At 45.8% G+C, this 12,612-nt stretch overlaps 1 protein-coding gene and 1 non-coding gene across 5 annotated transcripts in view; both read right to left on the bottom strand.

Annotated features, from left to right (window-relative positions):
* Positions 1–8,562, bottom strand: part of LOC119938362 (protein transport protein Sec16B-like) — a 39,807-nt gene extending 31,245 nt beyond the window's left edge. For all 4 annotated transcript variants that reach the window (XM_038758172.1, XM_038758171.1, XM_038758170.1 and 1 more), the window contains exons 1-4: positions 8,481–8,562; positions 7,872–8,092; positions 1,057–1,413; positions 234–343 (exon numbers count right to left, since the gene is read on the bottom strand). In XM_038758172.1, the coding sequence (XP_038614100.1) occupies positions 234–343; positions 1,057–1,352 (406 nt within the window). In that variant the 5' untranslated portion in view covers positions 1,353–1,413; positions 7,872–8,092; positions 8,481–8,562. The remainder of the gene's footprint in view (positions 1–233; positions 344–1,056; positions 1,414–7,871; positions 8,093–8,480) is intronic.
* A 973-nt stretch (positions 8,563–9,535) lies between these two features.
* Positions 9,536–9,673, bottom strand: LOC119938876. Its single transcript, XR_005454572.1, has one exon. It is a non-coding gene; the product is annotated as a small nucleolar RNA SNORA7 (small nucleolar RNA).
* Positions 9,674–12,612: the final 2,939 nt, after the last annotated feature.

Genomic DNA, 12,612 nt, shown 5'->3' on the forward strand with positions numbered 1-12,612 from the left:
TATTAACCAAGATTTCTGTGCCAATGGGGGAAGACGGGTGCTCAGCCCCTCAAAATGAATACTCTGCATAGGTTTTGTTTGACCAGAAAGGAAACACAAACCACAAACATTAGTCCTGCCAAGCAGAGTAGCTACCATGCTGCAAGAATTCACACCACGTAACATAATGATCCCTATGGTCAATGACCAAATACAAATTCCAAAGTAATGGCTTCTGCTTGCCTGGACCATACCTCTTTCTTCCTGCCACAGGTCTGGGTATCCACGATAATAACCTCCATAAGCATATTCTTCCCTGGTCCTTGGAGAGGGGTAGTGCTGGTAAGGGTCCTCGTAGCCTAGCCTGAAATGTCACCGGAGAAAACCAAGGAGAGAGTCAGGAGTCAACAAGGAGGAGGGGGAAAATACCCAAAGAGGAATTATGTTTGTCTCAGGATGCTCTAAATCAGCTGGCCAAGGGGGCTTCTGGAGTTTGGAATTAGAATTGGATCAGAACTGGGACAGGATCCCAGATTGTGTGGAGGAGAAGGCCTGATGCTGGATGACACAGACTCACCCCAAGCTGGAATATCAGTGACTGGAGCTCTAATTATTTTTTAAAACAATCCCAAATCCACTCTTTCTCTACTCTCTCTCCACTCCCCTCTCCAGCCAATGGTGTATTCCCAAGCTCCTTCCTCAAGAACACCACAGCCAGGGAGGAAAACAAAAAGAGGGAGACATGGCAAAGGGGGATAGCACAGGAAAAAAGGATGTGTCAAGTTTTACAGAAATTAGCTTTCAGTTATTCCCAGTTGTGAGAAGGGACTGCAAAGGAGATTACCAAAACAAGTCAGGCAGTTTGGTCAGTCCATTGAGAGGGGCTTCACAGAAGTGCAGGACAGGTAACAGAATTAGGCTGTGAGCTCTTTGAGGGCAAGGTAGGTACCTTCTATTTCTCTGGCTCACTCATTCACTCATTCATTCAATCGTGTTTATTGAGCGCTTTTAGTGTAGTGCTCTGCACAGAGTAGTTGCTCCTTGAATTTGATAGACTCCGGAGCCCCAAAGCCTTACCTTGGAAATGACTGAACCGGAGGCTCTCCCTCATAGTTCTGGGGCCAGGTCTCTGGCCTGTTGGGTTCGGCTGGTCTGTATGGGTGACCGAGCGGCTGATAGTCTCCCTGTGGGTCTGGCCAGGGCAAGGGGTCTCCTCTCTGGTCTAGATGCTCGAAACGTCCCTCGCCATTTCGCCCAGGGTGGGACATGGGCTTGGGGTAGCCATCCTTTTGGAGCTCCTGATTTGGGCTCTTGGACTGCTCGGCAGGTCTCTCCCAATGGTGGGACTGCTGCAGAGGGACCCAAGGCTCCATCTCAGCCCTCTGCAGGGCTTCTCTTTAGCTTTGATTCCGTTAGTGGGGTGCCTTTATTTTCCTGCAGACAGAAGGGAATGACATAGAATTATTTTAACCAGGCAGGAAAGGGTCAGATACCAAGGACCTGTGGATCTTCTTTAGTCTTGACTCCATTACCCGCCGTGGCCACCATTACCTGCTCGGCACCTACTCATAGAAGCCAGAGACCGAGTGTGAGACCTTCAGGGATTCATCGGTTTACTGCTCCCGACACAGCAATGCAAGTGTTCTCTGATGGTCAACAAATGGTGCTCATTGTGCACACAAACGCACACACACACACCCAGCCTCCATATTATTCTATGACCTGGTAATCTCACATTCCTCTCTGTCTTGCAGTGACTGTAAATGTTGTGGTCCCAGCAGCACCTCAAATTCAGCATGTCTAAAGCAGAACTACTCATCTTTTCCCCTAAATCCACTCCTCCTGAACTCTCCCATCTCTGCCTATAGCACCACCATCCCTCTCCCAGATATCCATAACCTTGGTGTTAATCTAGACTCCTGTCTTTCAATTCTCAGCCAAATCCTGACAATTCTTCCTACATAATATTTCCCAGATTGACCCTTTCCTAACCACCCAAACAGCTATTGGCCCAGGCTAAGCTTAGTTATATCGTGACTAGACTATTGCTTCAGGCTCCTTGCCGCACACTGCTGCACAAATCTCGCACCACCATTCAGCACACATCTCTCCACTCTCCAAACCTTCCATTGGCTTCTTGGATCCCTCTGCAGTAAATAAAACCTCTTTACACTGGGCTTCAAGGCTCTCAACCAGTTAACTCCATTTTACAGATATGCTTTCTTCACCCACTGCTTCCTAGCCTGCTGTCTTCACCCCTCTCAAACTAACCTTCAAAATTTGTCTCATTCGTGGCCCTAGACCCCTTCATTCTCTCACCCATAATGTTCTTCTGGCTTGGAACTTTCTCCCACTCCAAATCCAACCAACCACAGCACTCCCCTATAGTGTAAGCTCCTTCTGGGCAGGGAATGTGTCTACCAACTCTATTGTATTGTATTCTCTCAAGTTGTGAACACAGTGCTCTGTGCACAGTAAGCGTGCAATTAAAAACAAATTGGATTGATTGTAACTTTCAAAGCCCTTCTAAAATCCCGCCTCCTGACAAGCCTTCATTGCTTAGTTCCCAGCACTCCATCAGCCATACCCAACACTTATATCCATTCTGACCTCTTAAACATACATACATATATATATATATATATAATTATAACGTATATATGTTATTCAATGGTACATTCAATCACTTACTCTGCCTACGAAATCTGTAAATATGTTTATGTCTGCCTTCCTAATTAAGCTCCTTTTAGGCTGGGAACGTATCCTTTCTCTGTTTAGTCCTTTTGAAGCACTTACTATGATGTGCACCACACACGCTGTGTGCTCAGTAAATACTATCATTACCTAGCACTAAGGTGATAGGGGGACACTGTCATCTTCTCTTTCAGGTCTCTGGGCCACGATGTCCACTCCAACTCTACACCATGCACCATTCACTTCTCCTCAAAACCTTCCTGAGATGCTGCATTTTCTACAGAATTCCTCTATCCAAAAAGGATCACCCCTCTATAACTTACATCTTTGCCTCTAAAGTGATGTCATGTGTCAATCCCCACCCTCTGTTCCTGTTTGTTCTATAGCACAAGCTTTCCCATTCCAGGTCCCCTCTCTTCTTAGGAAATGGTTTGGGCAAGCCAAGATTCTGACCAATTCAGGCCACTTTTTACTCCTGAAACTCATGGGGGTAACATCCACATTTCTGCCAGAACAAAAGGCAAAGTGAATGTGTGCTTAAGCAGAACAAAGTCCCCTGCAGCGGAACTACAAATCCAAAGCTACTCACTGAAGGCTGTAGCACTGCCCTTCTGGGCATACAGTACAGCCCTGTTAAAGAAGTTTGTTTCAAATAATAGTAGCACTAATAACAACAACGGCAACAAAAACAACAACAGTGGCATTTTGTTAAACACTTATTATGTGTCAAACACTGTTCTAAGCATGGGGTAGATATAATCAATTGAGGTACAGTCCCTGTCCCAGATGGGTCCCCCAGTCTAAATATGAGGGAGGACATGTATTTAATCCCCATTTAACAGATGAGAAAACTTAGGCAAAGAGAAGTTAAGTAACTTGCTCCAAGTCAGACGACAGGCAAGTGGCAGAGCTGGAATTAGAATCCAGGTACTCCAACTTCCAAGTCTGGGCTTTTTCTACTAGGTCTCGCTGTCTTCACTTCAGGTTAAGACTTTGCCTTTGGTTCCAAAATGGACTTCAAACATGAATTTATTCTCCAATCCACAACTGTCCTCTCCTCCCTGGCCCAACCATGGGCAATGACTCTCCTCTTTAGCAAACCCACTGAGGCAGTAAAGAAAGGCTTCAGAGTCTTTCCAGACACCCCGAAAGGTGCTCAGTTCAATGCATCCGATAATGAAACTCCCGATACTTCTGATGGAAAGAAGTTTCCATCGCACAGATTGCCTCAAACCAGGCCCCCGCTTGTTCCGTGGATATAATCACACCAGGCGTTTCCTGCTGCCAAAATACAGATCTCCTAATCAGATCCACAAAAAGCCACTTAGTGAGACGCTGAAGGAAAGGCAGTGAGAGTCACACAAAATCAAGGGTGGAATCCAGAACGGCAAGCCATAGCGGTGTCCACACACGCACAGAAAAATACCAGTTCACTAAGCATTCCTAGCTAGATCCTGTAGCTTGAAAAGTGCCCGTCTCCCCCTCCACCACCCCTTCCCCACCAAAAAAACCTCACAAAAACAACAAGGTGCTCTGAACGCCCACACACCTTTTAGGAGCAATCTCCACCTCATTTCAGTAGCTCCCGGAGCTGGCTGAGCAGATTACCCCCTTTCCTGAAGACACTGTCAAAGTCCAGTTGCCACATCACCTGATACCTGCCTGGCCCCTGGACCTCACTGATTTGCCTTTGAATCAACTCCACCAGCTACCTTTGCTACTCTATGAAACCGCGTAAGCAGGACAAAGTACAGACTGGGACAGGCCTGTCCCTCACTGCCTCATCAGAACCTATCCAGAGGGGCCCCAAGGACCCAGGTTCAGTCAGTGAGGAACTCAAATGCTCACAAAAACCAGAGGAAAGTTGTAGCAGCAGAAGTTGACGGATTAAACCTCCTCACCCACCCCCTGTCCTTCATTTCAGCTGAATAGGAGACCAATTGGTGGGAGGGGGGGGGAGAACTGATGGGTGGGAGGGGCTTGGATTGTTTTGGGGGCTTTTCTTTTGCTTTCAGTTTTTATTTCAATGGGTCATGCTCTGTTAGTCTACATTTCAGGCTGCAGGTAAAAACGAGGGCAAAGCACTGAAATGCTTATTGGGACAATTTACAGAGCTCTCTGATTTGAGACTAACTTCTCAAAAAATGAAAAAAGTGGAAGTGTGGCTGGGTTGTCACTAGTAAATTTACTCTACTCAAAAACAACAACATAAAAATACATTGAAAAAAATCAACCTAAACATTCCGGGCCTCTATCCTGGTACCACTGCTTCTTGAGAGAAAGTACTGTAGGTACTGTAGGGAAGCAGCATAGCCTGGTGGAGAAGTTAAGTGACTTGCCCAAGGTCACAAAGCAGACAAGTGAGAGAGCCAGGAATAGAACCCAGGTCCCTCTGACTCTCAGATCTGTGGTCTATCCATTAGGCCAAGCTGCTTGTTCACTTCAAGCACTACTGCCAAGAGAGGTCCATGCAACATCTGGGTGCCAACTGGTCACCTGTGGCTCTGCTATACTGAGCATAGCTCGCTCTATCCATTACGACAAGCCACCCTTGGATGTAGGCAACAAACAACTATAGTAGCAGATTGTAAGAGATGCCAAGTGCAAGGTATCAATAAGCTACAGTATAGACTGAGTGGGATATTTTTAATTAAACAATCTCAGTGAACTGGCTCTCTCTTTGGGCAAGGCTTCTGGACAACTAGGCTTTCTTTTCCTCTTAGCTCAGGGAAACGCACTCTGATGCTAGTTAGTCATTGGTTTCCTCAATCAGCAGTATTGACAGCACTTACTGGGTGCAGAGTACTGTACTAAGTGCTTGGAAGAGTACAACAGAGTAGGTTGACATGTTCCCTGCCCATAATGTAAAGGAGGAATAATAGGGGAGTGACAGGTTCTGCACACACACTCTCTCTCTCTCTCTCTCCCTGTCTGTCTCTCTCTATCAACGGGAACTGAAATTGATGCCAACAGGAATGTCGGGTTGGTCCAAGTGGCACCCCTCCAGCAAATTCCAGCTGGCCCAGCCCAGGCCCCTTATCCATCACCTACTCATCCTTCGGGTACCTGGTCCACCGCGGCTCACCAAGCTCCCATCCGCGCCCTCCTCCAGGTCTGGGAATTCTGGTGGGGATAATCATCCTGGCTTTTTTTCTTGCCAGAGCCCAGTTCTATGGCATCTGGACTTACTTCCCCCATCGCAGACAACCCAAATAGCAGCTCTTCACAGGCCAGCTCTCCTCCCGGTGTGCAGCGCCTGCAGAAAAAGAAGATCCTCCAGCTGGCCAGCTAGCACTGCTGCTAGTTTATCAGAAGGATATAGTGCACAGTGGATCTTATTCATGAAGCTTCCTAATCAGAGCAAAGACTGCAGCCCTGACTTCGATAACGTCTCCTCTTTTGGAATCACACATCTTTTCTTTTTGCAACCAGAGGCAGCTGTAGAAGGTACCTCTGGGAGACATCTAGTAACTGTAATTTAAGTGTTTTGTGGGTTCACTGTAAACTCCTTGAGGGCAGGGGTCAGGAGACCTGGATCCTAGTCCTGGCTCTGAGACTACAGAGTCAGTCACAACAGCTCTCTGTGCCTCAATTTCTTCACCAGTGAAATAGGAGTGTCACAGCTGCTTTAGAAAGTATTAAGAAATAGTCTATTAAGAAAAGGTATTAGTATCATGACTGCTTAAAAAGGAATAACTGTTGCAACTCACTTGTATTAATCAACAGATCTATTTTCAATTAAGCAAAATAAGTTTGTCACCCTTAAGGTCATTTTCAAGGGTGCATCCTGTCAAGTAACCATCCTTCTTAAACTTAGAAAAATATCCTGTCCAACTAAAATCAACATTTGCGTTCGGCTGGTTCTGTGACATGAAGCGATGAGGTGGTATTTTGACCTGGGGTTTGTCGGTAGGTGCCAAATTCAAGGTTTAGGACAAGGCCATGCCAGGGGTTGGGTGAAAGTAAGCCCTTCACCATGAGGTCTGCCAGCGGCTTCAATTCTCTGTTCCAAACAGCCAAACTAAAGGGGCCCCTGAATCCTGGGGCACCTTTCAGATCTCCTAGGACTCAAAAGCCACCCAATTCAGGAAGTTCCAGCTGCAGGGTGCCAGGGTCATTGAAAGTTCACTGAGCGCCACATGGTCTCCTGAGGAGCTGGATAAATCCCCACATCCCTCGGCATCTCTTCGAGCCCATCGGTCCCCAGGGTAACCTCAGCCCCATCCCAGCTGATGAGGGCCTCTATGCTGGGACAAAGGTGCCCATCATCCTGCATATCAATCAATCAATCGTATTTATTGAGCGCTTACTGTGTGCAGAGCACTGGACTAAGCGCTTGGGAAGTACAAGTTGGCAACATATAGAGACAGTCCCTACCCAACAGTGGGCTCACAGTCTAAAAGGGGGAGACAGAGAACAAAACCAAACATACTAACAAAATAAAATAAATAGAATAGATATGTACAAATAAAATAAATAAATAAATAAATAGAGTAATAAATATGTACAAACATATATACATATATACAGGTGCTGTGGGGAAGGGAAGGAGGTAAGATGGGGGGGATGTAGAGGGGGGCGAGGGGGAAAGGAAGGAAGGGGCTCAGTCTGGGAAGGCCTCCTGGAGGCCTATGTCTCTCCACTCCTCACAAAACCCCAGTGGTTGCCCATTCCTCTCTGCATCACACAGAAACTTCTGACAATTGGCTTAAGGGCATTCTGCTCTCTTCCTGCTACTGATCCTTGCTCCTCTCCCATTCTATATCCACCAGCTCCCTTCTGGCTCCCATGCTCCAAATAAAAAGTGGGCACCTATGACAAACATGCATATACATGCATGCACATGGACAGACACACACACACACACACACACACACACACACACACACGCTCTTGGCCACATTACATTTACGGTTTGTGGCTCTTTAAGGCATGAGCCTCACCCACCCCTGCACTACAGCACCCCAGTGAGAAATGCTGGAAAATAGTTTCCTAGACCATATTGTCTGAAAAGCAGGACAGACATGTGACAATGCAAAGCTACTTTGCCAAATCCCGGTTTAGTGGGTAAATTGTGTTCAAACAGATTCTAAGATGAAGTTCTATTCTTCATTGATAAGGTTTTTTGTGTAGAACTGGTGATTAGAGAAAAGATCAGCTTGGAGAAATGGAAAACCTCCAGCACAGAGCTTCCTTACCCTGAAAATCAGCAGAAACTGTCACTGTGCAATCTCCAGAGAATTCCACAACAGCAGCAGCGCTGCTCAGGAGCTGAATCAAAGTCACCGGGGTCATGTCTTGCCAGGAATTTCACCCAGGGATACATGTGGAAGTCCAAGTTTCCATTTGGTTCTAAAGTAGTCTCTTCACCAGCTAAAATCCTCACAGAGACATTTACAGAGGCGGTTTGCTTCTTTCCCTAAATAGGACAATAACGGATTCAGTCCTCTCTCGACTTTCCACACACATATGCCTCTAGGGAAACTTAGCAGAAGTTGAATCCATAATCCTTCTCCATATTAGCAATGCACTCAATCACGGAATAGCCCTCTGGCCAATCATCAGAAGGGATTCAAAATCTGGCATTATCCACAGTCAAAGCTCTTTTTTAAAGCGAACCCTCGTGGAGCTCAGAGTTTTGTGCAGGGTTCTGATGGAAATAATTACTGGCTCCTCCATCACAGCTCTACTTTACTTGAGGGAAAGCCAAGCATTTTAAATAAGTCTGCTGGAGGACTTTTTCCCCTGGCTGTATTCCTTCAAAACTTATTATCCTATGTTGTCAATCAAGAAAACAAAGTACTTACATTTTCTGCAGTTAAATCAAAGGGGCTGCTGCTGCCACGGCTGCTGCTGTTATTGCTGCTCCTGCAGCCCTGTCCCATTGCCGACAGCCTCTGGCTCTGACTCACTGCTGGCAGGGATGCTCCACTGCCACGTCAGCTGGCAGGAACCTTTCTCCTCCAGCTCCAGTTTCCCAGCAGGACTCTTTAGGATGTGCCTCCCAAGTGTGTCCTCCTCCCCTCCACCCCTGCCCATATTGAGAAGGTCAAATCTAAAAAGGTTCTGAAACTCAGCTTTCAATCAATCAATTAATCAGTAGTATTTACTAAGCACTTACTCTGGGCAAAGCACTGTAATTAGCTCTCTGCTCTGGCTATCTCTGAAGTCCAGGAAATGTTAAATATTCTGTGCTTAGTCCTTTTTCTTATGGTATCTGTTGAGTGCTTACTATGTGCCAGGCACTGCTCTAAGCACTAAGGTAGATACAAAGTAATCAGGTTGCACACAGCCCATGTCCCATCTGGGGCTCGTAGTCTTAATCCCCATTATACAGATGAGATAACTGAGGCCCAGAGAAGTTAAGTAACTTGCCCAAGGTCACACAGCAGACACAGCTTGATTAGAATCCAGGTCCTTCTGACTCCCAGGCCATATTCTGTCCACTAGGCCACACTGCTTCCCTTGTCCTTCCTTCTGCCTACCACTGAAAGGGATCAAACTTACAAAACAGAAAGCAGGAGCAGGCACTATTGAAAATCTGGAAGGAGTTTTCAGGACAAAAGTATTTAATACCTGAAGAAGCTTAATAAAAGTGGGCTGTCATATCCCCTGAGCCCTTATGTAGATCAACTGTTGTTGTTGTCTTATGCCGTCGAGTCCTGTCTGATGCATAGCGATGCCATGGACACATCTCTCCCGGAACGACACAGCACCATCTGCATTTGTTCTGGCAGTGTATCCATAGAGTTTTCTTCGTAAAAATATGGAAGTGGTTTACCATTATCTCCCGTGCAATAAACCTGAGTCTCCGCCCTCAACTCTCTCCCATGCCGCTGCTGCCCAGCACAGGTGAGTTTTGACTGGTAGCGGATTGCCTTCCACTCGCTAGCCACTGCCTAAGGTAGAAATGGAATGGATATGTCTCTGCTTGACTCTCCCTCCCGTAGTCAAGAGTGGTAGAGTACTGGAAACTCTCCAGGTGTGACCCTGAGAGGTGATATGGATCAGTTACAGGGTACAATTTTAAAAACTGAACATTCTAAAATGATTTGAGGGGAATTCCAGGATTTGGAAAAAATGGACAATTTGCACTCTTGAAATATTTCTAGGGACCTCAGGAAAGATTGTTCAGCAGGAACAGTATAAATAATGTGGAACACTGGCCTGGATGAAGAGGAAGCTAGGATGAATTGTAAGAGGTAGGGGCCGGTCAATCCATCCATCCAAAGTATACTGAACACCTACCTCTTGACTGTAAGTTCCTTGTGGACAGGGATTGTGTCCATCTACTTAACTGTGGTGTATTCCCCCAAGTACTCAGTATGGTGCCCCACACACAGTAAGTGCTGAATAAATACCATTAATTGACTGACTGATTACTGTGCATACAGCATTGTACCTCAGAGCCCTGTATGAAGTTCTTGGCAGAGTACAACAGAGTTAGTAGATATGACCCAGCCCTGAAAGGGCTTTACAGACTATTAAGGGAGGCACACATTTAAATAAATTACAGATAAGAGTAAAACAAGATATGCCCAAAAGGGCTAAGGAGGTACTGGGTACCCATTGCTTAGGTGGAGCTTTGGGGGCACTAGCAAGGATATAAGGTAGGGAGATGAGACATTGATCAGGGAAGGCCTCCTGGAGGAAAATTTCAGAAGGACTGTGAAAATGAGGCAGAGAAGCGGTCAGTCAGATATGAAGGAGGAGGGATTTGTGGAGAGACTGAGGGTTTGTGAGGTTGCTAGAGGGAAAGACCAGGACGAGGCACAGTGAATAGGTTAGCTTGAGAGGAAGGAAGCATTTGACTTATAGGTTCCTGTTTTGCAGGAGCTTGCAAAGTAAAGTGAAGATACAACACAGAAACTAACAGATTTTTACATCAACCCCCAATTTTTGCAGGTTTTACTTGTAATTGAAACAATCAAGCGAAGGAACAGGAATAAAAAAAAACCCATCCTGGCCATTCTTTCATGGCAAGATAGACCTGGGAAGCTAGAACTTTTCACTGAGGGAAAGAGGAGAAATGAATCCACCTGTTTACCCTACTGACAGGCCCCTTTAGTTTAAAAGCAATGGGTAACTGTGACTACTGAATCACCAGGAGATATCTGGGATGAAATATCTGGGAATCATCACCTCAGAGTCAAACTCTCAGTGGCTCCCTTTACTGAGGAGGAACTGCCCAACTGTGCAGAGATAAGATCAGCTTTCAGGGATAACAGCATTTAAACTTCCCCTACTTTCTTAAAAACAAACAAACAAGAAAACACTAAGTTATAGACTGCAGCAGGGTGGAGAAAATGTCACCTAGGGTAGATAGGGTGGGGAACCTGATAACAGAGGGTTGCAAAAGAGCAGACCTTTATTTTTTTTCCCCCCTCTATCATCAGGAAAAAATTCAACTGTGAACTGGATAGCAGGAGTGTGAGGTGAGATGGAGGAATGGAAACACAGCTTAGAATAGGAAAACTAATGGACCAAAAGGACATAAAAAAAAACCTGGATGTTTTCTGGTCAATTAATAAGCAGGACGGACTACATGCTCCCTAGGTTTCTAAAGGAATTGGAAGAGAAACAGAATCAGTGATTTGTAGCAGGGTTTCCCAAATCTTTCAGGTCATGAACCATGTCTGCAGGAAGGAATCCAATAGACCTCACCTGCCTCTCACCATGAGAGCTTTGTCTTGGTAAGAGGCTGCTGAGCTGCATTGTGGATAAAGCATGGGGCTGGGAGTCAGAAGGTTATGGGTTCTAATCCTAATTCTGCCACATATCTACTGTGTGATTTGGGGCAAGTCACCTCACTTTTCTGTGCCTCAGTTACCTCATTTGCAAATTGGGGACTGAAACCTTGAGCTCCCCATGGGACAGGGACTGTATTCAAGGTGATTTGCTTGTATTCACTCCAGCTCTTAGTACAGTGCTTGGCATATAGTAAGTGCTTAACATATACCACTATTACTATTATTATTATCATTATCCCAGCACCTGGATTCCTGGAGCTTGTCCTATGTCGAACGGATGCACAGAACAGGAATCTCATCCTCAGGGATGCACCAGAAGCATCCTATTCAGGGTAGGGGCTGGATGCAGGAAACCAGCAGCATCAGTGGCAGGGAGGGATCACTCTCCTCCAGCCCTGGAGGTGAGGAATGTTGTCCTGAAGTGGATAGACACACACACATACAAATGTTTTGAGAGCTTCCAGGAGAACCTTTGGCAGTAGCTACAAAGCTACAGAGGCAGTGTGCCCAGATCTCTGCACCTCCGTTTCCTCATCTGTATAATGGGGCTAAAATACCTGTTCTCCCTCCCTCTTAGACTATGAGCCTCTTATGGGGCAGGGACTGTGCCCTATCTTACCTAGCACAGTGCTTGGAACATAGTAAGGGCTTAGTAAATGCCATTATTAAAGCTATGGAGCAGCTGGAGGTCCTTTCTAGGTGAATATTGGTGAGGTGCTTAGTAAAGCTTATGGCAGAAGTGGTCAAGCTTCATGAGCCAAAGATGGCCAAGTGATGCAGGTCAAAAAAAAAAAATTCCTTTGGAATTGGGAGAAAAATAATAAGTGATGAACTGAGAGCTACTCAGCAAGTAAAAAGAGCCATATGTGGCTCACGAGGTGCGGTTTGACCAGCCCTAGCACTTGGACTCCTGAGAGCTAGTAGGAGGGCAAGTCACTTAATTGCTCTGTTCCTCAGTTTTCTCAACTGGGAAATGGGGATTCAATACCTGTTCTCCCTCCTACTTACATTGTGAGCACCCTGTGGGACAGGTACTGCATCTGACTCAATTATCTTGTATCTACCTCAGTGCTTAAGTCAGTGCTTGGCACAGAGTGAGTGTTTGCCACCACCACAACTACTATTATTATTATCCTAAAAATTAGTCACCATTTTAGCATTTATTAAAAATGTGACCACAACACTAAAG

This window comes from Tachyglossus aculeatus, chromosome 16 (genome assembly GCF_015852505.1).
Source record: "Tachyglossus aculeatus isolate mTacAcu1 chromosome 16, mTacAcu1.pri, whole genome shotgun sequence".
Lineage (NCBI taxonomy): Eukaryota > Metazoa > Chordata > Mammalia > Monotremata > Tachyglossidae > Tachyglossus > Tachyglossus aculeatus.